Genomic DNA, 27,093 nt, shown 5'->3' with positions numbered 1-27,093 from the left:
CCCCCCCCCCCGCCTCCTCCCTTGGAGCCCTCTGCTGCTTGGGGTCCTTTGCATTTCCATAACAATGTTAGAATCAGCATGTCAGTTTCAACAACAAAGCTGGGTGCCAGTTTGATTGGATTTGTCCTAACAGCCTATTAAAACTAGATCCCGAGTCTGAAAGGGAAGTGTTTGGCTTAGTGTTGTTTGAGCTGCCAGTCTGCTTGCCACAGGATCGTGGAGGTGATGGCTGGGAGGAATAGAGGGCAGTTGTTCCTGCTTTACCAGGGAGTCTCTCATGAGAACGGGCAGGACCAGTGGACAGAAAGAAGGCCTGGGACCGGAGCTCGGGCTTTGTCTTAATGAGGTGCTTCTTTCGTCTTGATCTTAGCTGGCTCTGTAGAGGGAAGGCAGAGAGTGGTTGAGTGGTGAGGTCTCTGCAAAGGTCTGTTCTTGAAAATCAAGGTCAGAGGTTGATGGGCCTGTGGAGAAGCAGCTAACAGGAATGGGTGATTGTCACCGGTGGAATGGTGGGCAGCATGTTGCTGTCTGATACAGGTGCTGGCCAGGCGCCGGGTCTCCTGCACCCCGCGCTGGAGGAGCGAGAGCTAGTTTCTTTTTTAGTATGCGCTGGGAATTTTGCTTAAAATGTTGTTAAGATGACAGGAACCATTGACAGGCCCCGCTTCCTGCTTCACACAGTTTTGGAAGATATGCCCCATGGAGCATATTTTGGTTCGTCTGGAATCAGATTCCAGGCCTGTGTGTCGGCGCCTGGTGAGCCTCATCTTTAACTCTTTCCTGCCCGTGAACCTCCCGGAGGAGGTGTGGTGTGAGCGCTGCGTCACGCTGCTGCAGATGAACCACGCTGCTGCCAGGAGGTTCTACCAGTACGCCCACGAGCACACCGCCTGCACCAACATAGGTACGCACGCCGCCTCTCAGGCTGGTCTCCAAGGAGCCTGGCCTGTAAGCTCTGTGCTTGAATGCATTGCTGAATGGTTTCCCTTAGATGGCACTTGTAGTTGTTCGGGATTATATTTTACTGTTAAGAGGTAATTTTGTTGAAGAAACATGTGAATAAACTATTGGTTATCTTCAACATTGTAGCAAAGCTGATTCATGTGATTCGCCATTGCTTAAATGCCTGCATCCGGAAGGCAATCCGCGAGTACCAGGAGGAGGACGAGGAGCGGGAGAAGGAGAACGTGAGTGTAAGTAGAACACAGGGGCCTCGAGCCCTGGGCCATGTTACCCCTCGTTTCCATGGGCTGTGATGTGAGTGTCCGGGCCCAGCACAGGCCGCCCCAAAAGATCCCACAATGGCTAGAATTAGGAATCCAGGGCCAAAAGCCTTGATAGGCAAACCATGTTACCCCTTTACCAGGCACCACCCAAGTCCTAACTTGTTTATGTTTCTCACTAATTAGCACCCAAACCTAAGTGTCTTTGTCCTGTCAGTTCTTCAAAAATGTATTGTTTCTTTGTCTAAAAAGTATAGAAAGCTGCTGGTTCGTCACTTTAGAGAGACTCTGTTGTGCACACGTATTAAATTAATCTGGTTTTAGATTAGTTTATTATTTGTCTAGAAGTGGAGGAATTTTTCCCGTCCCCAACTTTAGGAACATTTTGTCTATTCTTTTAGTATTGATATTTCAACTAATTATTTTGGAGGGTCATAATGTTTTTGAAAGAATTGTTGTACATCCTTTGTAGTTCGTTGTGGAATTTGTGTAGGAGTGAATACAGAGGAAATGTATTATTAGTATCACCCCGTCCTAGATTTTCTTCGCCTTAAGCTTCTCTGTATATTTTCTGTCTGGGGGTGGCGTACACAAACTGTATTTTAGTTAGGTGGTGGAGCGCTTACCCTCTGCTGTAAGATTGTACTGGAAACGTCATGGGGTTGAATTTCTAGGTCTCAGTTTTATTTAGAATTCTCTTAAAAAGTAATTTATCAAAAGTGATTTAGCCCTGACCAGTGTGACTCAGTTGGTTGAACATTGTCCTGTGCGCCAGAAGGTTGCTGGTTTGATTCCTGGTCTGGGCACATGCCCTGGCCGTGGCTCGATCCCCGGTACAGGACGTGCAGGAGGCAGCCAGCTGATTGATGTCTCTCACACAGATATCTCCCTTCCTCCCTCTCTTCGTTTTCCCTCTCTCTCCCTTTCCCTCTTTAAAATCAATTAAAACATATTTTTTTAAAAAGTAGTTTATCCAAGAGGTTGTTTGGCTGCTATTTCTTCAGAGCAGAAGAAGAGAACGTTTAGGGCTCGGGCACACTACTTGTCGGCACTGTCTTAAGCTTGTAACCAAACTTGCGTGCTCACAGACGTTGAAAGTAAAATCTTAGGGTAGTTTTGTGGTGCTCATCTAGGTTAGGAAACTCACCTTGATAAGGAAGGCACCAAAGACAGTTTACACTCTCGCTGCAACATGGAACTGTGTGCTGGCCCGAGGCGAGCCCAGGCGCCCTCTGTCTTGCCTCGCTCCTGCCCTGTGTCCGCTCTGACACAGGCTGACAGGTTGCTCAGGGCTCCAGTGTGGCTTTGCTTAGTCATTGGTCTCGGGCCGTCCAACCACATGTCGGAAGTGAGTGCTTCTCACACTCGTGCCCTTGGACTCAGGCCTGCGCGGCCCCTCCCCACCAGCCTGGTCCCCGCCCCAGTCAGGCCTGCGGATTGGGACAGAGAAGGAAGAGGGCCTGGAGACAGTGGGGCTGCATCTCATTCCCACAGCGGGCCTGAGCCTGGATTTGGGAAACCCTCAGCTGAGAGCATTGAGAACTGGCGAAGGCCAGTTGGGATTTGAGTTCTTCTCTTCAGGGCTTTTCCCTCCATGTATGGATTGGGTGGGCAGGACTCCTCAGGAAAGGGATTCTATTGCTGCTAATCTTCAGAAACCTTAGCTGAAAGGCTTCTGAACCCCATCTGCAGGGCGAGGGGCTGCGGAGCGTGCAGGGCCTCTGGGCCAGCCTCTCAGACTCGTGCTGATGGTGAGGATGGTTTTGCAAAGGAGCAAAAGCGTATTTCATGAGGTGGTAATAATAGTTGAGACTGTTACTTTTTTTAAACATTGAAGGAATCCTCCAGGCTCATTATTAAAAACTTAGACGTTAATGAGAAAGCTTGCAATTTGTAATATTTTAGGTCATTTTCTGTACCATCAGAAAGCACAAGGGTTTAGAAATATGTAGTTCCATTGTGAACTATGCTAGAAAAGATACAATTTGTCATATATATATTCTAAAAATATAAGGCTGAAAGCAAAAGTTTTTGAAGCGCTCTTTTACTTTTCCTCTTTGCTATCTACGAAAAATCAAAGCTATTTCTGCTAAAATATAAAGTTGGCTTCCTCTTTAATAGATCTCACTTGGGAACTTAGCACACTTTTGTAAGAAGTGATGGGTTCTGTGAGGCACCCATGATTAGGCTGCAGAGCAGTAAAACGTAGAATTAAACACAGAATGAAGTTTTGTTGGTTTGTTATTTGTATTGTTCTCATAGTAGGCTTTGGTAATTTCATTGCTTTTTAAATGTCACTGGCCATACCTCATTTGGAGTATTAAGTGCCCATTGAAAAATGTAACTATATAGAAATTACTTTTGTCCTTTCTGTGTGCCCTCATTAATCAGGCTTACTTTCCGTCACACTTCAGTAGAGAGCACAGAAGCACCAACACCTGCAGTGAGTCCGCGTGGCCTCTCCAGCTGCTCCCCTTTCAGGACCTGGTGTCGGCTGTTCCTGCAGGTTCTCCAGCTGTCTGCTGCAGCCACCACAGGGCTCAGTCCGTGTGTCTGGCAGGGGCGCATATGTGCAGCTTGAGGCGATGGCACGAGAGAATTTATTAGAGCCTTTGTGGTTCAGGCCCACAGTCAGATGATAAACAGCAGCCATTATGGCTTGCTGCCAGCATAAGTTGGGAAATGTCAATGCGTATATTAATTTAAAAACAAGCTGAGGAAACCCATGAGGAGCAGGGTCGTTGTTACAGTTACAGACCAGAGTCTGGCGTCGCACCTTCCAGAATGGGCAGCTGTAGAATGGGCGGTTCGTCCCTGAGTTTTAGTGTAATCACATTGAGTAATCAGGTTTTACACCCCCCACACTCAGTCTGTTCATGTCGAGGTTTATGCTGAGAAGTGACATCCTTGAACAAATCAGAAGATACATAAAAGAAAAAGCATGCTTTTTACTAGTGTGTTATGTCCCTAGATGATAATAGGTTATACATTTTGATTTTGAGGATTTATAATTCATGTAAATTGTTTATTAAAAGGACATAGGGTTAATGTAGAATGTGTTATTTCTTTGGTGGGCTTTTAAAAACCAATTCACCTCTGAGAGATTCTCAAATACAGAATAAACTCCTTTTCAATAGTCATGAAAATAGACTGGATATTCTTTACATTTCTGCTTTCGTTCTAGAATTCTGAGGGGTGCTTTTAAAGACAGTGCTATTATTTTAGTAGTTGTTATGATTTGATTATTTCACAATAAAATTATTTGCATCTTAGGTTCTGGATAAAACCCTGTCCGTCAGCGATGCTGCATCCATGGCAGGTTTGCTAGAAATCATCGTGATTCTCTGGAAAAGCATTCACAGAAGTATGGAGAAGAACAAAGAGGCCAGACTCTACACCATCGACAAGTTCGCCTCTGTGCTCCCCGAGTACCTGAAGGTGTTGCAGGTGAGATTGCCGCTTGGAAGCAAGCGTATTGAGGTGACAGTGGAGCAGAGTTAGCAGAAGTGCCCCACACGACTGCTTCGCCCTGGCGCCTCGTCTGTAGCAGGACGGGCTCAGCCAGCTCTTACCGGGCAGGGGGTTGGCCGCTAGCCTTCTCGGGGGTGGAGGCCACATGCCTTTCAGCCGCATGTCCCAGCATGCAGGGGAATGTCGACGGTAGGTACTCGATTCTTCTGTCTGCTGGTCTGTGGCACTACTTTAGATTCCAGTGTGCCTTGCTGGGAATTGAGAAGGAGGAGTTTGTGAACATGACGGTGTGGTAGCACCTAGGCTGTGTGGGCAGCTGTCAGCGTTTGATGCCGCCTGACAAGCACATGTGTTTCTGAAATATGTGAGTTGTGTTTGTTATCAGGGCGAAGAGAACCAGGGCTGTCACTTCTGTTTGGACGAAGGAAGTCTTCTCATTCCTTGACTTTTTAATTTACTTCTGAAGGAAGTTCATGTTTCAAAAACAAATGAAAATAAGATTAATAGTTAAAAATGCAAATTATCCCCAATTATAAAGAGAGCATGGTCTGAGTGACGGAAGATCATAGGTCTTGGGAACCCCATTCTCTTGGAAAATTCACTCTTGGCTCTTCTGTGAGCTGTGTTTCCCTGACTGACACGCCTCTGCACTTCATTCTGCCTCTGAAAGGCAAACTGTCCTGTCCGTGAAAGTCAACACCTAGGCTGCCAAGTTACTAGCACGTTTAGAAGTTCAAGTAATTCTGTTGGCCTGAGAAACCAGCATTATCTCGAGAATCTCAGAGGATAAACACAGACACCCATAGGACCCTGGATGAGGGGCAGCAGTGTGGCTGGGGTGCCTGGGGACCCAAGGAGTTAGTTAATTCCCTTTATTCCAAGTGACTGCAGCAAGCGAGCTTCTCTACCTGCAGGAGCTCAGAGAGCCCGGGGCCGCCTGCAGTGAGTGACCCGGATATTGTGTGTTGTGTTCTGCTGCGGTAAGGCAGGTAGCGGTGGGTAGCTGCAGTGTAAGTGCTCGGTGGTGCAGGCGCTGCAGAAGTCTGATGTGTTTGCCGCACCAACTCTTCCCACACCTTTCCCGTCACAGGTGGAGTCTGATGGGGAGGGATTGAGTGTCGGGAGGCAGCTCCAGTAAACTTTTCCACATTTCCCATCACATTGTCTCATCTTCCTACAGAGATTCTGGTTATTTTATTTAAAATTTTTCTCTAGTTTTATTCTCTTGAGTTTTATGTTCAAGACACCAAGTGTATGCAGATAATTTTCCCCCCTTTTTATCAGCAATGTTTTTACAGCAAAAAAAATCTTGTTACTGATGTAGCCCCAGGTTCTAGATTGTTGCCTGGTACACAGTAGGTGCTTAATAAATATCTGCAAAAAAATGAATACATCACAGAGCAGTGAAGTGTTGTGTGCACTTTGAAAACAGTTGTCAAACATGAGGCTTTCCAGGAGGTGTAAGTTCCCGCATTGCGCATGGCCAGGATTGCCTATGTCAGGGGTCCTCACACTTTTTAAACAGGGGGCCAGTTCACTGTCCCTCAAACCGTTGGAGGGCCGGACTATAGTTTAAAAAAAACTATGAACAAATTCCTATGCACACTGCACAGATCTTATTTTGAAGTAAAAAAACAAAACGGGAAAAACACCCGCATGTGGCCCGCGGGCCGTAGTTTGAGGTCGCCTGGCCTATGTAGTTCCTGCTGAGCCACTTTGAAAAGAGGAAGGTAAGTGGGGAGCTTTCAGAGCACCGTGGCGTTTAAGTACCCTTTCGCTTTGTCTTCCTTTTGTGCTTTTAGGATGACCGCTGCAAGATCCCTCTCTTCATGCTGATGTCCTTCCTGCCGCCTTCCTCCGTGTCTGCCTTCAGGTACTCTGCTCGGGCCGCAGTGAAGGGGGAGCCCGCATCGCTGCGCTTGTTGTCACTGACACTCAGCAGACTGCCCCCATCGGCTGCGACTTCTCAGATGCTGCTTCCCGCCCACTCGCGCCCTCTCTGTGCGGGGGAGCAGGGTGCCGTTTCCATGGCTCTCGGTTGCCCAGGAATCCCGTGGTGACTGCATGGAGCTGGAGCCTCTGAGCCTCAGCCGGGCACTTGTCAAGCCTGACGTGCCGAGACGCTAGAGCCGTGCTGTTGTCCACGGTGGCGCATCGGCCAGGGTGGCTGTGAGACGGGGAGCAGGGCCTCGGGTGCTGTGCTCCGCTGCAGACCCACATGGACGCGGTGACTCGGTGTGAGAAGGGTGTAGTTTTCTTTCTTTATTATATCTTTAAATGATGTTGTGGGGAGATTGGGTTAAATAAGATACGTTATTGAAATTAATTTTACCTGTTCCTCTTTTTTATTTTTAATGTGGTGACTACAAAATTTAAATGACTGATGTAGGAGCCTGTTTTTGTGGCTCGCGCTGTATTTTTTATTTGATAGTGTTGGTTATTAGCTCAGTAAAAATTACTCGTTTTTATTCATATTTATGATACAATTAATATTTTGATGCTAAGCAAACATTACCCCCAAATTTGGAATCTGTTCTGGAGTCTGACGGAGATAACAGGGAAAGGAAGGATGGGCTTATGTGGCCGTGTCAGGAGGACTTGGCACGGGACCCGGCGGCACTGACGCTCCCCTTCCTGGCTGCTTCCAGGGGTCCTCCTCACTGGGAGACAAGCGGGAGACTGCCGGGGGAGCGCTGGGTCTGACCTGTGTCTGTGATATGTTCAGCTGCAGCGTGATTTCCACACTGAGAAACCGGGAGCAGGGCGCTGCGGACAGGAGCTACTGCACGCTGCTGGACTGTCTCTGCGCCTGGGGGCGCGTCGGGCACGTTCTGGAACTCGTCTGCGACTGGCTGCCAGAGGAGTGCCCCCAGGGGAAGGTGCGCTCCTGTCCCGGCTCTCGATCTGCTGGCGGGGCGGCTGGCGGAGCGGACGCTCTCCTGGGACTAGGGTGTCAGTGTGTTGCTCTCCTTCTCTCAGGCTAACTCTGCATCTAAGCGGAAGGTTCAAATCCATGACCCACGCCCCTTGAAGCCTGAGTTGGCGTTGGTTTACATAGAATACTTGCTGACCCACCCGAAGAACCGAGAGTGCCTGCTCTCTGCGCCCCGGAAGAAACTAAGCCACCTTTTGAAAGCACTTGAAATGTCCAAGGTAACTGTATAGAACAGATACAGACCTGTGAGAGCTAGTGACTCGAGTGCTAGCAGTGTGACAAGGGCAGGTCTAAATGCTCATGTTTATGTGGAAGTTTCCCAGCTGAGCAGGTGTGAGGAGCTGTCTAGTCCCCCCTCAGTGTGCAGACAAGGACACGAGGCGTGGGTGACTGGCCGGCTTAGGAGGCGGGACGGCCCATGGGTTCCAGGAAAAGTGGGGGAGTGCCCCGGCACCTGTGACAAGTGGCTCTACCTCCATGACAGGCTGGAGGGACGTCCCTTCCCTCTGTGTTGCTACAGCCAAACAGGGCCCTGCTCCTGGGAGGTGCACGGCCGGGGAGTCCAGCTGAGGCTCCTACCCTGCCGTGGAGGAGAGCATTGTTCCCAGGGAACTGCTTCTCTTTCTTTTCGGTGTTGGTCTGTCTTGACAGGGCTGTCTCTGCCCCTCACAGAGGGCAGGTCAGAATTTACCCCGGGGCAAAGGCCTCACCAGGCTTAACGCAAGAACTTACAAGTGATGTTCCTGTCTCTTAGGGGGAGACTGCAGGGGCAGAGGGAGGGAAGACCACATTTCTTGGACAGCGTTGCCGGGTTATGGAGTCACCTCTGCTGCTCAGGCTCCCTCTCCTGGTGTCGTTATGTCAGGTCCTTCCTACCACCCTCGCCACGCGTCCTCGCCACACGGTGTGGTGGCGACTTGTCAGTGGGAACATGGCCCCAGGTATTTTATTTTGCAGGTGGATCTGGAATCAATTCTGCAGCCGCCTGGTGGGAAAGCTGAGTACTTCAGTGAAACGGCAGCCCTTCGAGCCTTCAGCCTGCACTGTCGGCTGAGCATCCACCTTCAGCACAAGGTGTGTCCGTCTCCACCCGGGCCAGAGCAAGAAGCACCTTGCCAAAGCCCGCTCCGTCACTAAGTTCTCTGTCTGTTGTTGTTGGACAGTTCTGCACAGAAGGGAAAGTTTACCTGTCCACTTTGGAAGACACCGGGTTTTGGTTAGAAAGCAAGGTTTTATCTTTTATTCACGATCAAGAGGAAGACTATCTGAAACGCCATCGGCTTATTTATCAGCAGATTATCCAGGTTAGCATTCTTCACTCAGACCTTCCTCCTCCCGGGCGTGTCAGGTGCTTCAAGACTGTTTCCTGTTTTCAAGTTGTAACTTTAGATAGCAGTGTTGCTCCTAATACTTATATTGGCCTTTGAATATCTATAGTTTATTCTTTCCAAAACATAAGTCTGCATAATTTTAATGTAATCTTACGCATTACATGTGATAGGTGTTCACTGATGTTCATGGCATTACATAAAAGGTAATTAGATTTCCTATGGAAACATGAGAGTTCATGTATCTTTATGGCAATTCCTTTACAAAGCCCCTTTGGAGATAGCTGCTGTCTGCGCTAACTGGCAGTCCACCCGCTGGGGGAGCGTGGTGGGCTGGACTCCCTCTTTGCTTTCTCTGGACTTTGTTGGTGAGTCACGTCTGCCATCTGTCTCTTACAGACCTACCTGACTGTGGGCAAAGATGTGGTGATGGTCGGCCTTGGCGATGGCAAGTTTCAGATACAGCTTTTACATTGGAGTCTCAGGATCATGCACACAGGTACCGCCATTCCGTAAAGGACTGGTTGGGACAGTTATCAAAACCAGTCCCTCTCCCCCTTCACTGTGCTGGTCAGGGCTGTGGCCTTAAACAGATACGGAACACGAACGAGCTTACACCCAAAAAGGGATTACATGCTGATGCAGCCAGGGAGTTCAGAGGTATTTTTAGCATCAGACGTCAGTAACTCCAGAGTTTCTGGCGAGGCCTTGGGGGAGTCTCCTGGCTGGGGTTGCTCATTGTTGGGTGACTTTGCTGTGTGTGGCTTGTGCACTGGCCTGGCTGCCAAGCCGTCTGCTCCTCCCTGCTCTCCAAGGCAAGGTCACGGGGTGCTCGTCACCTGCCCAGCCACGTGGGGCTGTGAGTCGCATTGTTTCATGCCCCACCCCCCCCCAGGACCACTGGGAAGGTGCCATTTCCCCAAGGACAGGTGCACCTAGGAACTTACACCCACACTGGCTGTGTACTAAGTACTAAGTGAAATGTGTTCAGTGGATGAGTGAGGGGCCAGCCACCTGGGCTTGGGCCTAGCAATGGTCTGGGTCTGTGGGTTCCAGGGCTGAATTCTCACAGCCCCATCACCTTATAGCAGGAGGAGTGGGGCTGTGGACAGAGTCAGGGTCAGGGGAGTACTGCTGGGATGTGACCCCCACCCCACAGCCTGGGGAGCCCTGTCCTGTGTGAACTGGCTGTGGACTTCTCCCTGTGCGCCCTGATGCTGCACGTGCGTCCTGAGATCTGTGGAAACTTGGGAAGTGGCTTCTCAGTTTCTCTAAGCCTGGGTATTTGCTGGAAAGATGGAAATGAGATTATCATGTAGCAAAGTCAACACTGTTTTGAAAATGAGATTTAGTGAGTCTGTAGCTCAGTTGACATTAGCTGCTGCATGGGTTTTGACTGCGTGCTGAGGGCCTTGTCCTCGTGCCTCCACCACTGAGGTTGATGCTCGAGCTGCATGGTTACTCTGCTGTTCCAAGCATGTTTCCTAAGATGAACCTGAATGAGAGAGTATACAGTGTTTGTTTATTTTATTTACTTATTTACTTTTAATATATTTTATTGATTTTTTTACAGAGAGGAAGAGAGAGGGATAGAGAGTTAGAAACATCGATGAGAGAGAAACATCCATCAGCTGCCTCTTGCACACCCCCTACTGGGGATGTGCCCGCAACCTAGGTACATGCCCTTGACCGGAATCGAACCTGGGATCCTTGAGTCCGCAGGCCGACGCTCTGTCCACTGAGCCAAACCGGTTTCAGCCAGTGTTTGTTTAAAATAGCCAAAGTTAAAGACTAAATATTAAGTAGGACAAATATTATTGCTTTTAAATTAAAAATTTTTTTTTATTGATTTGAGAGAGAGAGAGAGAAAAAAACATTGATGTGAGAAAGAAACATTAATCAGCTGCCTTGCACATGCACCCAGTCTGGGATTGAACCCGAAACCTGGGTATGTGCCCTGACTGAAATCGAACCCACCACCTTGTAGTGTACTGGATGACTCTCCAACCAACTGAGCCATCTGGCCAGGGCCAACTGTTATTGCTTCTAAAGTTTGGGTGTTTTTTTGTTTTGTTTGTTTAACCCTTTATAATTTGTATTTCCTATTGTGAAAATAGCATTTTAAATTTAAGCTTAATCATTGAAACACTAAAAAAATTTACATTTTTTAAACTTTTTTTCGCTTAGGAATTATTTTCAAGCACTGAATCTATTTTTTAGTATTCATAAAATTTACTTTTCTGTGGCGTTAACAAGAATTTTAGGCTGTGTATAAAGAGTAATTACAGGTAAATAGCAGATACGTTGTAATTAGGCACTTATCAAATTGTCTTTGTTCTTTTTAAGTTTCAATAAAGGTCAGTTCTATATTTAAAAAAAAAGAATTTTAGATCCTCCAGTGTTGCCAGTTTCACCATGAAAAGGTGTGTATTCCCCCAAACAAGGCTCTAGTTTAGCGATTTTCAAACGGTGTACCAAAATAATTTTTAGAACACTGACCTCGTTTCCCTTAGATTTTCAAATAAAAAAAGAAAATGACAACAGCGAACACAATAGACATCTTGTGTGAACTAATAAAAATTATACCTATTTTTTTTTGATGGGCAAAAAAGTATTTTTTGATGTGTCGCAGAATTTTAGTAATTATTTAGTGTGCCAGGAGAGGCAAAAGATTGAAAATCGCTGCCCTGAGCTACTGCTGTGACTTCTGATCAACTGAAATGGTATTTGTACTTGAGTAAAGACTCCCTCAAGGATTCTAAATCCTCCTTCTCCTCTACCACCCCGATCTCTGCGACCATCTCCCTGTCCCCCAGCCCAGGGCTCTCCCCTGCAGGCCTGGGTCGTCCCCCCCAACTGTCCTTCCCTGCAGGCCCGGTCACCCCCAACTTCCCTCCTCTGCCGGCCTGGTCACCCCTAACTGCCCTCCCCTGCTGGCCATCTTGTGGCGGCCATCTTGTGTCCACATGGGGGCAGGATCTTTGATCACATGGGGGCAGCCATCTTGTGTGTTGGAGTGATGGTCAATCTGCATATTACTCTTTTGTTTATTTTATTTTATTTTTTTTATTTTTATTTTTTTTTCATATTACTCTTTTATTAGATAGGATAGAGGCCTGGTGCATGGGTGGGGGCCAGCTGGTTTGCCCTGAAGGGTGTCCCGGATCAGGGTGGGGCTTCCCTTGGGGTGTGAGCAGCCTGGGTAAGGGGCCTGTGGTGGTTTGCAGGCCGGCCACGCACTCCAGCGACCCAAGCGGAGGCCCTGGTATCTGGGGTTTATTTATCTTCTACAATTGAAACTTTGTAGCCTGGAGCGGAGCCACTTCTGCTCGCTCCGTGCCCACAGCCATTTCTGTTGGGATTTATTTACCTTCTGTAATTGAAACTTTGTAGCCTTAAGTGGAGGCCTGGGCCTGCAAGGGCAGGCAGAAAGATTGGCTTCCTCCATCGCCGGGAAAACCCAAGCCTCCCTCCTGCTCTCCGTGGCCTCAGCCATCTTGGTTGGGTTTATTTGCATATTCGCTCCTGATTGTCTTGTGGGCGTGGCTTGTGGGTGTAGCAGAGGTACGGTCAATTTTCATATTACTCTTTTAACAGATAGGATGCGCAGGCCCAGAGAAAAATGTGTCTTCCAAATTCTGAGGCCCCTGCCCTCCCCCCACCCCCACATGGAGGCAACTTTCTCTATACTTTTTCTAGGTCTTTGTCTCCCAAATTTGGAATGAGACTTCCAGGCCTTCTGAGAAAGAAAGAAAGAAAGAAAGGAAAGAAAGAAAGGAAAGAAAGAAAGGAAAGAAAGAAAGGAAAGAAAGAAAGGAAGAAAGAAAGGAAGAAAGAAAGAAAGAAAGAAAGAAAGAAAGAAAGAAAGAAAGAAAGAAAGAAAGAAAGAAAGAAAGAAAGAAAGAAAGAAAGGAAGGAAAGGAAGGAAAGGAAGGAAAGGAAGGAAAGGAAGGAAAGGAAGGAAGAAGGCCTGCGTGCTGGGAAGGGGCCATGTGACCATATCTCAAGGCCTGGTCTGGTGCCAGCACTGACAACTCTGTCTGGGGCATAGTGTATGGCTTCTCTGGAATGGGAGTAGTCTTATTTTCCTTATTATTTAAGCAAGCCAAAATAGCAGGTTAAAATTTCAAACAGCACTTTTTATATAAGATGGATGCATCAAGGCAGCGACAGTGACGGGCGGTGGGGCAGCATGAGAAATGACAGTCCTGCAAAAGTAGCACAGCGGTTTGGGAAGGCTGCCTTTCTAGTAAAAGTTACTGCAAACACACGGCATTGTCTTACATGGAGGGAAGGGCAGAGTCATGGCGACCATGGCCCCTGTGTGGAGTTGGCTGTGCCAGGAGGACCAGGTGTGCCTGAGCTCTCGGCCACTGGGAACCAGACTCAGGCTGACGCGCCCTGCCTAGCAGTGGCCTGTGTGGTGCACCGCAGGGCAGCAGGGACGTCTGTGTCTTCTGTCGCCCACACTGTGGATTCGGACTCTCTCCAGGACTTTGTCCTATTGACTGAGCTGCTGTCCATGTGTATTTGGTTCTAAGGCATATACTGCTTGAATATAATGAAATCACTTTGAATTAAATTTTTAACTTTTCAGGTTTTTGTCAGTAATTGAAGGTGAGTTAAGTGTGTGGCTGTCCCCGTGCCCCAGGACTGCGATGGTTGTACGGACAAACCCTCCTGTTTTCAGGGTCCTGTAATCTCACATACCGGCCGCTTCTGAGCTGTTTGTACTTCATTTCAGAGCCTCAGTGTTCCCTTTCCGCCTGTTACACTGTACTGACTGACAGGTGTGGAGAGATTGTGTCCCTTGCCTCCTTTTATTTATTTTTCAATCCTCACCCGAGGATATTTTCCATTGATTTTTTAGAGAGAGTGGGAGAGAGAGGGATAGAGAGAAATATCGATGTGAGAGAAACACATCCATTGGTTGCCTCCTGCATGAACCCCAACCAGGGCCCTGTCTGGGAGGAGCCTGCAACCGAGGTACGTGCCCTTGACCGGAATTGAACCTGGGACCCTTCAGTCCGCAGGCCAGTGCTCTACCCACTGAGCCAAACCGGCCAGGGCTCTTGCCTCCTTTTAAATAAAAGAGGTTAGTTTCTTGGAAGTTTCTACTATATTTGCAAAGATTTTAGAACCTTTGTTGATTTTGGTAGTGCCAGAAACTTCTTGAACACAACCGTTTCTTTTACCTACTTTAGCAGGTAAACTTGGGGGTTTGGGTTTAGCTTCTACCTGTCTCAAGTAGAGCTTACAGTATCTGAAATGGAGGTAAATTCAAGATCTCTAGGGCAGTGGTCGGCAAACTCATTAGTCAACAGAGCCAAATATCAACAATACAACGATTGAAATTTCTTTTGAGAGCCAAATTTTTAAAACCTAAACTTCTTCTAACGCCACTTCTTCACAATAGACTCGCCCAGGCCGTGGTATTTTGTGCAAGAGCCACACTCAAGGGGCCAAAGAGCCACATGTGGCTCGCGAGCCGCAGTTTGCCGACCACGGCTCTAGGGTGTGCTGCAGGATTAGGCGCACACATGGAAAACATTTTCCCAAATCAGCATTGCTCAGTGAAGTGATTGGGAAGAGAAAGACAACCAGTGCACTCAGGTGTTAGAAGTTGAACAGCTGGCCTGCGGGAGTGTGCCGTCAGTCCTGTTGAAAGCTCATGGGCCGTCGTCTCAGCCTTGTGCTGTGGAGCTGGTGCTGGTTGGGTGTCCCTGTTAGGGGAGAAATAAGACATTCTCCAGCCCAGGTATCCAAGGCACACTGCCCATGCGCGCAGTGAGCACGGTTCTCAGTGCCTGCGTCGGCAGTACTGTTCTTGAAGGTGTTGGTCTTACTGGTATATTTAAAGGAACAGGTGTTATCTATTAAAATTCAAGATTAATCTGATCAACCTGCTATTGGCTTACTAGGGACAACTTGTTTAAAGTCACCATAATACACGAGTATTAAGTAAGAATGTGTAATGTTTTCAACTAAATTATGTGATTAGATAACCGATTTTTCCAATTTTCTTTCTAGTGAAGGGATTCTTCTATGTTTCATTACTTCTTGGCATTCTAAAAGAGGTAACTGAAAGTTCCTTAAAGCAGAAAGCAGATTCAGACGAAGAAGTTGCAACGCTGTTTGATATGGTCCAGAAAGTCTTTCAGAAAATGTTGGAGTGTATGGCTTGGAGCTTTAAGAAGAAACCGGAAGAAGGCCTGCGGGTACTCAACGTCTTCACAGGGTGGGGTGGGGAGACATCAGATGGACGTGCTGTGCTGACGGGAAGGGCGCGTGGAGTGCATCTGCTCTCGTGCAGGCTGTTAGCACTGGCTTGTGTCACTGGGCTGCTGGGTCAGGTGCAGAGTGGCGGAGGAGATAGTGCTTGCTGCCACCTTAGGAGTACTTGCCAACCATCACAGATTAGCATGGCACACTCTGGTGTGTGAGCAGGTTTGACTGTCAGCTTTGGTACAGGTGTGTTCCTGCATTGAGGGCACAGGCCAGCAGTGAGAGCTCACCTGCCATTACCTGTAGATAATAAGACTTCCCCTGATAAAATGCTAAATTCCACCTTAGCTCCCCTCTTGCAGCTCACACTCCTTCGATTGTGAGTGAGGCCCGAGCTGGCAGGGCCAGCAGCTCCCTTTGCTGATTGGACGCTGAGTGGCCTGGGGGCCAGATTTGCGTTGCCCCCAGAATCCTGTTGTCATGGAGAGCACCTTTGTTTTTCTTTTTTTTAAAATATTTTATTGATTTTTTACAGAGAGGAAGGGAGAGGGATAGAGAGTTGGAAACATTGATGAGAGAGAAACATCGATCACCTGCCTCCTGTACACCCCCCACTGGGGATGTGCCCGCAACCAATGTACATGCCCTTGACCGGAACCGAACCTGGGACCCTTGAGTCCGCAGGCCGACGCTCTATCCACTGAGCCAAACCGGTTAGGGCGCACCTTTGTTTTTCTAAGTAGTGGCTAAAGTATGAATGAGCTACTTTTTTTTTTAATCCTCATCAGAAGGTATTTTTCCATTGATTTCTAGATAGAGATGGAAAGGAGGGAAGAGAGGGAGAGAGAGAAACATCTACATGAGAGAGACATGTGGATTGGTTGTCTCCTGCACGCACCCCTACTTCTTGAACACAACCTGGGAATCAAACCTGAGACCCTTTGATCTGAGGGCCAACACTACCCACTGAGCACCATTGGCCAAGGCTGAGCTACTTTTAATGAAAAAATGTTTACATGGGAGGATGTTTACGAAATGTTGAAAACTGTTTCATTCTGTTCCTAGCTGATAGAGGTAATTGAAGGTTGGTGGTGATATTTTCTCTAGCCTGGTTTTTGTTTGAGTTACATGGGAAGGTTTCTGTTTTTGATGAGTTGGTTCTAGAGATGGTGGTCTGTTTGTGTGGTGTGATGTGTGGCAAGACTTTTCACGTTCTCACCAGCCTTTTACCATGGGCTGAGCAGCTTCATTGAGCACATCACTGATGTTGCTTTCAATCTCTGATTCTTCACCTTTTCTTTCTTTTTTCTCTATTGATATTATTGATACTTTGGTTCTTGGAGGTTTTTCCTCTGCTTTGGGGCAAACAATGGCAGGCAGGTAATTGCAAGTGGGCTTCTGCCCGGTCTGTCGTCTTCTGGTCGTGGGCTTAGCGATGTGAGTCAGCAGCCGGAAGGAGAGGCGGGGTGGGCACGCTGCACCTGAGGTGGGGGAAGCGGGGGGGGGGGGGGGAAGAAGGGGGGGGCAGACCGGCTCCCTGGAAGGGCCTGTTCTCTAACCACCGAACTGACGTTGTGCTTTCTCCGTAGCTCCTGCACTCTGTTCAGACCCCTCTGCATGAGTTTATAACCACAGTGCAGTCTTGGCACGTGGGCACGCCCGTTCACCGCGGCGTGCTTTCCACGCTGATGGCAGCCTCTGTCGTCGAGATAAGTCACCAGCTGCGAAAGGTGAAGCCCGTGGTTCTGAGACTTCCGTGTTTCTTGTTGACCATACCAGGTGCTCTTCTCTGCGAGCAGCACGTTTTATGTTTTAATGAGTATTGTTAAGAGCTCACACTTCAGTGGGGCTTTGCTTCTCCAGCTGTGGGACCTCGTAGGTAGTTTGTATTTTAGAGTCATTTGACTGGGAAAATGTTGTCTTTCTTGATTATAACCAAATTATTCCTTCAGGAAGGGGGGGGGAGAGAGAGAGAGAGAGAGAGAGAGAGAGAGAGAGGAGGGAAAGAGAGAGGGAAAACATTGATGTGAAAGAGACATATTGACTGGTTGCCTCCCGCATGCACTCTGACTAAGGGGCGGGGGGCAAACCTGCAACCCAGTACATGCCCTTGACCGGGATTTGAACCTGAGACCCTTCAGTGTCCAGGCCAATGCTCTAACCACTGAACCTACTGGCCAGGGTGAGCTGATACATTTCTTTTTCTTTTCTTTTTTTAAGTCCACTTGGGAAAGACATTGTAAAGTCCTTTTTTTTTTAGATACATATATTTTATTGATTTTTTACAGAGAGGAAGAGAGAGGGAGAGGGAGTTAGAAACATCGATGAGAGAGAAACATCGATCAGCTGCCTCCTGCACCCTCCCCACTGGGGATGTGCCCGCAACCAAGGTACATGCCCTTGACCGGAATCGAACCTGGGACCCTTGAGTCCGCAGGCCAACGCTCTATCCACTGAGCCAAACCGGTTCAGGCTCTTTTCTTAAGATTCCTTTCTGCTGATGAGGCCAAAGTCACGGTTGGTGGTGAGTGGGTGCGGGGCTCCTGGACATGGTTGGCGTAGTGCACATGTGCGCCTGACGTTTTTGTTCCTAAGCACGGGAAATGCAAGCTCTGGCAGCAGCCTGGACACATGATGATTCGTTCCTACTCCAGGGCGCTGGCTGCCTTCTTACAGTAGGCTGTTTATGTATTAGCCTGTGTGCTGAGATATTGACATAATCAGGGTGATAACTTAACTCAGAACAAAAAGTGCTGTTTTTCCGCGTGGAATTGGTGGTGGTGAGGAAGGGCATGAACAGGGACTTGAGAAGAAAGGTTTTCTCAGCCACAGAAGTGGGGTCTGATAGGCAACACCATTGTAGTATATGAACGTAGACATATGGCATGTAATATCTTGTATTATAAGACCATGAATTTTTAAAAAGTTAACTAAATTTTAAAACATTAATAGAACTTAAGGCCCTCCTTGAAACTTGAAGGAAAGTCATACACAGAATAAGAACTACAACTTATTTACTTCAGTGCTGAGTAGCTAACAGTGATAAAGAAATCAGAGAATGGCCAGGTTTGGCCCACCCTCTGCTTTTGCAAATAAACTTATTTTAAGGAACAACCAATATAGGTCATTCTTGACCTATTTCCTGTGGCTGCTTTGTGCTACAAGAACAGAGGTGAGTAGGTGTGAAGATGGTTTTGCCCATAAAGCTGAAAATATTTACTACTTATCTACTACTTTAGAGAAGGCTTTTACGGACCTCTGCCATGTGCCCCCACTGGTTTTGTCCATCTGCCTGTCCTCAGTGCAGGTCAGCGCTGTGGACTTCCCTCGTGTGTCCGGGAGCTTTGTCACCCTGCGCATGCGCCCTAAGGCTCACCTTGAGGGATTTGTCTCTGTCTCTGCCGCAGCATCACACAGTCTGTGCCCTGCTGTTTCTCATTCCGCACCATAGATACCACATTGGGGTCTTTTCCCCATCCAGTCTTATAGTCTCTGCCTTCAAGTTGGGTTGCTTAATTCATTGACTTGAATGGAGTTATATATATGCTTGGGGGTAAGTTGACCATTTTGAAGTTTGTTTATTAGTCCCCCTTTTTTCCTCCTTTCCTGCTATTTGTACGGTTCTGTCTCCTCTGTTGAGTTTACATTATCGCTTGTGTGTAATATAGTATTTTACCGTTGCTCTGCATTTTGCTGCCCCAGCACCACAGTGTCCTCTGACCAGGGTGGTTGCGTGACATTATCTTTTTCTTTTTCTAAGTAAAGACATCATGTATATAATAATAGATTAATCAAGGTTCTTGTAGAAATTTCAACAATTAGTAAAGTCATTCTTTTGAGTTTCTGGAAAGCCTTTCTCAAAGCCGTGTAAAATAAGTTATGTCTCAGTCTCAACTGATAAATTGCTGACTCAAAACTTTTTTTTTTTTAGGTTTCTGATGTAGAAGAGCTTTCCCCCCCAGAGTATCTTTCAGACCTGCCCCCATTTTCAAGGTGTTTAATAGGAATAATCATAAAATCTCCAAATGTGGTCAGGTAATCATTTTCACTGTTTGATACTCTTCCTGTGGCTGTGGCTCAGCCGGCTATGCTGTTCCTTCCACTCTTGGACTTTCTCAGATCTGCTCTCTTTCTTTGACAAAAACATAGGTTTTTCTCCCATTTTATCAGTGCTTAAAAATATTTACATTAGATTATACATTATATTTACACTAGAGACCCAGTGCACAAATTCATGCATGGGTGGGGTTCCTCTGCCTGGCCGATGATCCCGGCTGATCGGGGCCAGCCGGTCAGGGGGATGGACTGTGGGAGGTTGGCTGTGGTAGTGCACTGACCACCAGGCGGTAGCTCCTGCATTGAGCATCATAGCGACTGGTCGACTGGTCATTCGGTCGACCAGTGGTAACGGTTGCTTAGGCTTTTATATATATAGATTACACTGAAACATTTACATTATACTGTACACTTGTATATTATGCTCGTACATTGTAAATATTACATAAAATATTTACATTATACTTACAGAGCCTTTCTGGGGCTGTATAAGTATATATAAAGTAGAATTTCTCTAACTTTCTGCATAATATATTCATCCAAACAGTCTCTGGTTATGCTTCTCATAAATAAAATTCACTTAGAGGGAGACATTTAAAATGTTAATGTGTTTTATAAAACACTTGTTACTATGTGTGCTCCTAGAACGTGACGGGGTGAGGCATCAGCGTGGCTTCCGCTTGTGGGCACACACCTGCATATTTCTCTAGCCTTCATTCACCTGATACCCTAGGCCGGGCACATACAAGACTGAAGGGTTAAAGAAAGAATGGCTTTGCAGGTGCCTGATACCTGTGGAACTTTAATAGCAGATCAGTTCAATGAGAAGTTTAAAAAGCATCGTTTTCAGCAGCTGTGAATTACCTTTCAGAAACATACTAAGTTTTGTGGTGTGTATTGGGACCTACAGAGTAACTTCCTTCACTTCACCAGAAGACCTATTCTGATGGCCTGTCTCACCTGTGGGATTGGCATACCAGAGTGAAAAGTGTGGGAACTAGAATTCACGGTGGTTAATGAATCTTACCTGTGTTTGTCTTCTACCAGGTATTAGGGTGCATGCTGTTGAGTAATTTCAGATGTTTGTTTTTTGCAGGTCATTTTTAGATGAGTTAAAGGTGTGTGTTACTTCTGACGATATTGAAGGAATTGTGTGTCTCACGGCTGTTATGCATATTATTTTGGTTATCAATAAAGGTTGGTTAAATTTCTATTACATTGTTTGGGCTGTAGCTGGCCCTATCTTAGAACTGTTCTGGAACTTCTGTAAACTCAGCTCCCGTGTTCCATGATCCCCTGCTCTGACACTTATCTGCCCAGCTCCCTCTACTTTGCTGAGCCTGCACTGGGGGTAACCTGCTGGCCTGAGCTTCTTAATGTACTTCCTATTCCCATCACCTTTCCCCCCTGGACCTAGTACGTATCCCTCCTATGCCTCAGAATTGAATTTCTATAGATTTGTCATTTATTACGTACTAGATGCCCAGTGCACGAATTAGTGCACCAGTGGGGTCCCTCGGCCTGGCCTGTGGGATTGGGCTGAAACCGGCTCTCTTGACATCCCCTGAGGGGTCCTGGATTGTGAGAGGGTGCAGGCCAGGCCGAGGGACCCCACCAATGCACTATCAGGACTGGGGAGGGACACGGGAGGTTGGCCAGTCGGGGAGGGACCACGGGAGGGTTCCAGGGCGTGTCCGGCCCATCTTGCTCAGTCCCAATCGGCCGGACCCCAGCAGCAAGCTAACCTACTGGTTGGAGTGTCTGCCCCCTGGTGGTCAGTTCATGTCATAGCGGTTAAGCGGCCTTAGCATATCATTAGCATAGTACGCTTTGATTGGTTGAAAGGCTGACCAGTCGACCGGACACTTAGCATATTAGGCTTTTATTATATAGGATGTTTAAAAATCTGAATATATTTTGCTAATGATGGTATGTTTTGGTGTTAATATTGAATGTATCTGCTAAATGCTTAAGCCTTAGCTTTACCTGTTGTGACTGTTCCAGCCAATTGCAATAGTACTGGGAAAATGCCTGGAGCTGCTATAAAATGCTTCCCTCAGTGTACAATACAGTAACACCCTGCAGTGCATAACCGTTAACTTTCTGTGTTTTTGTTCAGTTTTAAAAATGTCACAATTACTTTCTCAGATAACATGTTGTATCTAGAGAGTGCTCCTGGAAACGATCTCCCCCGTAAGCCTGAGTCTGCAGTCTTATGATAATACTTTGTAACTGGTTTGCCCAAGGCCAGGCCTCAGAAAAGCCTCCCCCAAGGGAGTGTTCCTAGTTGAGATCTGCAGGTTAGGGGACCGTCTCTGTGTGGAGGGAGTGAGAATGGAGCAGCTAGTCTTCACAGGCACTTCAGTATTTGCCACGCGGGTGGTGACTGCAGCGTGGTAGTTGTCATTCTCACGGAGGCACAGGTGGCACGCACTCTGGTGGAAAGACTCCTGGGTCACCTTCATCGGAGCTCTCTCCGCCTCAGAGCTGCAAGGAGCTTCGTCAACGTTGGACCCTCACTTCCTGTGAGGGGGCAGTTACTGTCCACGGTCAATAAGTGGGCCAGCTCTGAGGGGATGGTGGGGTGCTCAGTTGTGTTGAAATTGTGCCGGCATTGATGGCAGATGTTGGTCTTGTATGGTCACGTTAAAGTCTTTTTTCTGTCTTTAACATACTTCCAGGTAAGCATAAAAGCTCCAAAGTGAAGGATGTTGCAGCTGCCGTTCACAGAAAACTGCAGACATTCATGGAGATCACTTTGGAAGAGGACAGCAGGGAAAGGTAAAGCACGGTCACGCGGCGGGCGATTATCTGGAAAAGGCTAGTTTTTCCTCAGGTGTCTTACGTCACGTGTTCACTCTGCCCACAGCCAGGTAGTTAGAAAACTGGGGATTGTGAAGATAGAAACATTTTGTTGGCAAACACTTGGAACATAGGTTTAATTTATTTCTATGTCTGTCCTCAAAAATAAAAAAACTTTGTTTGTAAAATATTGCTCTAGAAAAGTAAGTGCCTCCGAATTATTTTGTAGATGATTGTTGATGGTTTGCTTGCCTTTGAAGCCATGGGCACTTCCCTAGCGCTCCCACTGGAGACTGAAGGAATCCATAGCTTTCTTCCGGGCGGCCCCTGCTGCCACAGGGCCCGCTGCCAGGCTGTGCGCGGCCCCGCCCGTGTTGACACTGTTGGGGACATGCTGGGCAGTGCCCTGCAGATGCTCCTAGGAATTGTGTGGACTCTCAGAGCAGCCACAGAAATCATGTTTTTCCTGCTGTTTTGTGGACTTGAGTTTACAGAGCTCGGACTAGGAGATCAGTTTTGTACCTGCCCGGGAAAGGAGCCATGTTCTCCTTGGGAGAAAAGCTTCCAAAATCCTGAATTGCTCACGAATGAGCGAAGACAGTTTTGTTTCTCCCTCCCAGTCGGTCTACCTCTCTTGCCTTCCTGCCTTACCGCATTAGCCCAGACTCTGGGTCGCACGCTGGAAAGGATGGCAAGAGGGCACCTCCTTGCCTCGTTCCTCTCTGCGTCTGAAAGCTTGTACTTTCTCAGCATTAGGTGTGATGAGAAGCTGAGGGTTTTTGTACACGAGCTTTATGAGGTTGATGAGCTCTGCTCAGTTCCAAGTTCATGAGTTTTTAATGTGAATGATGGGTGCTGGACTTTTCAGTAGTTTTTTCTGCGTGTATTGGTATGACCATGTGATTTTTCTTCTTAGCCTGTTGATGTGATGATGGATGACAATTGATTTTTATGTGTTGAAACATGCTTCTGTCATCACCAATAGTGTGGATAATTAAAAACTAGACATAAATAAGACTAATCTTTAATAAAAACATACATTGTTTCTTATTGCTTTCTCAGAAAATTGATTGCCTGCCTCCCTGTGGCTATGGCTGTGGGTGTTCTCCCTCACGAGGGCACAGCTCGTGGGCAGTGGGACCTCCCTGTGGCTGTGCCTGTGGCTGTGCCTGTGGCTGTGCCTGTGGCTGTGGGTGTTCTCCCTCACGTGAGCACAGCCCTTGGTAGTGGGGTTGCAGGGAGGCGGGTTGTGCAGACTCGGCTTCTGGCCTGTGCTTAACGACGTTTGGACTCAGGTCAGGTGTCTTGTCACACAGGAGAAGCCTGGCCCAGGGTTTCATTTGTCTGAGGTTTGCCCTGTCCCTTCCAGCTCTAACGTCCCACATTTCATTAATTTTGTTTTTTAACATCCTTATTTCTTTTGCGTGCACAGCATAGTGAGCCTTTCCCCGGCATTAGGAGAGTGAAGACATAAAATAGAGCTGGATGTTCTCTGTCCGAGGCTCCTCAGGGAGGTCAGCAGACAGACAGCCTGGGTTCAACCCAAACGCTGCCCTTGTCAGCGGTTTGTCTTGGGCAAGCTGGCCCTGGTCCCTGGCTTATGACAGGAGCACGTGCGGTGCCAGCGGTCTGTGTGCCGGCTCAGTCTCGGTCCCGGGGTGACGGCGGTCGTGTCTGTGCTAGTCTACACGTAGGTCAGCTTGAGCGGCTGATGCCTAGAGTTCATCAGCTCCTGCCAAGGTGGCTGAGTGCTTTTCTCTCCTGTCTTTCAAGGCTGTGCTTACTCAAGGAGACAGTATTGTGAGTGGGGTGCTGGTGACTTGGTGTGTCCTGTGTCCCTATCTCAGCTCCTGGCTGTGATAGAGGGTGCTTTTCTCTCCCAGGCCACCAGGGAACTTGGGTCTGGCTAATACTGGCCCTCGTGACTATCCTGGTCTCTCTAGACCAGTGGTTCTCAACCTTCCTAATGCCGCGACCCTTTGATACAGTTCCTCATGTTGTGGTGACCCCCAACCATAAAATTATTTTCGTTGCTACTTCATAACTGTAATTTTGCTACTGTTATGAATTGTAATGTAAATATCTGTGTTTTCCAATGGTCTTAGGATCTACAGCAGTCGCGACCCACAGGTTGAGAACCGCTAGCAGGGTCGCCTAAGACCATCGGAAAACACAGATATTTACATTACGATTCATAACAGTAGCAAAATTAGTTATGAAGTAGCAACGAAAATAATTTTATGGTTGGGGGTCACCACAACATGAGGAGCTGTATTAAAGGGCCGCGGCATTAGGAAGGTTGAGAACCACTGCTCCAGACCCTAGAGAGCTGACCTGGGTGGGGGTTGGGGGGGCGCTATATTTTCTGTCACTGGGGCTGGAGGCCCTGGAGAGCTGTGGGGCATCGGGAGTGTTCTGATGTTTCTTTCGGGGGCCAAGAGCCTGCTCACTGCTGTGGCGGCAGCCTCCATGGCCTGCGCCTCTCACATCCACCGTCTGCTTCCACCTGAGTGTCCCCGGGGCACAGACCAGAACCACCACACGTGGAGGGGCCCAGCAGTTAGAGGAGCAGGCAGAGCCCTGGGAGAAAGGAGCCCCCAGAGCACAGCAGTGTCAGCGCCAGGAGAGTCACTGCCGGTGGCCGACTCCAGATGGTCAGAGGGAGCGCGTCGGAGAGATGTGTCAGGACAGATACTGATGAAGAGAAGTTACAGGGACAAAGGCAGGCCAAGAAAATAGACCCAAGACAGGCCGTGGTTTAATAAAGGATAGGAGAGCATGTAGCTTTGAAGATTTTGTTGTTTCACTAAATCTGGATGGGATTGATGACGAAAAATCACATGGAAGTGCTAGTGAAATGCCTGAATTCCAGGACAGAGAGAGAATTTAAAAACCTTTATCGATTTGTGCTGGCCCCTCTGCCGGCCTCATCCCTGTGGTCACTGAGCACTCGGAACGTGAGTCCGCTGAGCTGAGCAGGGCATGGCAGAGAGCGCACCGAGCCCCGGAGACAGCGTGAACATGGTTGTGCCGTCTGTCAGCAGTGTGGGTTTTTGTCTTTTCTTAACCCCAACCTGAGGATGTTTCTTCCATTGACGTTTACAGAGAGCAAAGCAGGGGAGGAGCGAGAGAGGGAGGGGGGGAGGGAGGAAGAGAGAGAAACTTTGATGTGAGATAGACATCAATTGGTTGCCTCCCGCACATGCCCCAACCAGGGCCGGGGATCGAGCCTGCAGTCCAGGTACAAGCCCTTGACCGGGCATCAAACCTGGACCCTTCGGTGCTCTGGCAAACACTAACCACTGACGCCCACTGGCCAGGGCTGTCAGGTGTTTTTATATTGATAATGGATTGCTGTATTTTGGGTGTATTGGGCTAAATAAAACATTAAGATGCACTTCACCTGACTCCTTTGACCTCTTACTGTAGCTCCTAGGAAGTGCAGGTCGACATGTGCTTGGACTGATACTAGAAGGGCTGCTTGTGGGCCATGTGGTGGGTCATCTCCACGGGGAGCAGGATGCGGGGCTCTAGCTGAGGAGATGTCATGGGGGATAAACATCGATATTTGTGTCTAGGCAGGAGCCGAGAGCGTAGCTGGCTTGTGCACCCTCTGAGGGGAGTGCCGGACCCTTGTGGCATTTGGGCAACAAGAAGGACGGGAATGTCTTTAAGGCTCGGAGAGGGAGTGCACCTGGCATGTGTGAGCTGCCCGGTTGGTCGGCTCTAGGCCTGGAGTTGACCCTGCAGGGCTTAGGAGAGGCACATGGAAGGGAAACTCAGTGGCCCACCCACATCGGCTGGGAGGGGCAGGCAGGGAGGGAGGAGGCCAGACGAGGCCTGTCTGCAGGTCTCAGGTGACTGTGCCAGTGGCTGCCAGGTGATAGCGCACCCCCGTCCCTGTTCCTGTGTAGAAGGGAAAGCTCAGGAGGCGGGGGCTAGAGGGGACGTGCATGCGTCACGGTGGAGTGCACTGAGGACCGAGTCGTGGGCAGAGCCTCCCTCACCCGAGCACCGTCAGGGAGGAAGCCCATCCCTCGGAATAGACGGAATAGTTTTATTGGTGGGGGGATCCTTGGGGACCCCTGAGCTGCTGGCTGTGGGGAGTGACGGCCGCTGTGTTCACTGACGCTTGTCCATGTGTCGCGTACCCGCTAAGACAGTGTTGTTTTTCCTTCTCTGGCGGACGTGGACCGGTCAGTGGGCCGTGACTGCTTGTTTCAACTTCCTTTTTAAGTGGATTTGGTTAACAACCATTTTTAGATTTACTTTGTGAAAATGCACATTTGGACAATTTGGTCACTTATATTTATAGCTAATTCTTTCTTTCCTTGTGTTTCAGATTTCTCTACGAATCATCATCAAGAACTTTGGGAGCATTTTTGAATTCATAACCGAGCCATCATCTTTGGTTATGTAAAAATAGAGAAAAGGGACTTATAGGAAATGAAATGAATGGTATTTCCCTCGTGTTTTTAATATTAATATCCCATGTAATAGAGAAGGTGGGATTTGGGGAAGTGTGAGTAGGAAGCTCAAAGGTTCTTAAATGTTTGCCTAGTGCCTGCACAATCATATAGTTAATGTAAAGGGCTCAGGAAACCCGGCGTGCAAAGAAAAAGACACCTTTCTAGCACACCTGGTTGTTTTAAAAATGCCACATACATATGTGTATATATACTATTGCTTGCAAACTGTAATAAAGCAAAGAAAACATCTATTCTGGGGAGCCTGTCTTCTACCAGAAGGTGCTGTAGCGGAGCCCTGGCCGGGCACGGGGTGGGGGTGGGGTGGACGGCACACACAGGTCCTGGAGCTGCCGCCCTGGGGTGGAGGTGGGTCCTGTGGCTGCAAATACTAGCCATTCAGTTGCGCTGAACTACCGTTATTTGATCTTTTCTAACTGCGAGCTGTTCTAGTGCCTACAGACGACTGGCGCCTGGCTTCCTGGCTGCATTGTCCATGACCCATTGTGCCCGCCCCGGTTACCAGGAAGTCTCCACGTTCGTCCCAGATCCCTGTTGGCCGTGGGTCCTAAGTCATGGCCAGTCAG

At 48.1% G+C, this 27,093-nt stretch overlaps 1 protein-coding gene across 1 annotated transcript in view; it reads left to right on the top strand.

Moving 5' to 3' along the window:
* NCAPG2 (non-SMC condensin II complex subunit G2) overlaps positions 1-26,753 on the top strand; it is a 58,678-nt gene extending 31,925 nt beyond the window's left edge. The window contains exons 14-28 of the mRNA XM_079785570.1: positions 682-904; positions 1,090-1,193; positions 4,497-4,670; positions 6,497-6,567; positions 7,420-7,573; positions 7,674-7,847; positions 8,587-8,703; positions 8,793-8,933; positions 9,357-9,456; positions 14,988-15,175; positions 16,772-16,912; positions 19,114-19,217; positions 20,335-20,435; positions 21,920-22,019; positions 26,383-26,753. Of these exons, the coding sequence (XP_079641696.1) occupies positions 682-904; positions 1,090-1,193; positions 4,497-4,670; positions 6,497-6,567; positions 7,420-7,573; positions 7,674-7,847; positions 8,587-8,703; positions 8,793-8,933; positions 9,357-9,456; positions 14,988-15,175; positions 16,772-16,912; positions 19,114-19,217; positions 20,335-20,435; positions 21,920-22,019; positions 26,383-26,434 (1,944 nt within the window). The 3' untranslated portion in view covers positions 26,435-26,753. The remainder of the gene's footprint in view (positions 1-681; positions 905-1,089; positions 1,194-4,496; positions 4,671-6,496; positions 6,568-7,419; positions 7,574-7,673; positions 7,848-8,586; positions 8,704-8,792; positions 8,934-9,356; positions 9,457-14,987; positions 15,176-16,771; positions 16,913-19,113; positions 19,218-20,334; positions 20,436-21,919; positions 22,020-26,382) is intronic.
* Positions 26,754-27,093: the final 340 nt, after the last annotated feature.

Source organism: Cnephaeus nilssonii (assembly GCF_951640355.1).
Source record: "Cnephaeus nilssonii genome assembly, chromosome: 12".
NCBI lineage: Eukaryota > Metazoa > Chordata > Mammalia > Chiroptera > Vespertilionidae > Cnephaeus > Cnephaeus nilssonii.
Note: the sequence above shows the minus strand (reverse complement) of the source record. Positions and strands in the feature narration are given on the sequence as shown.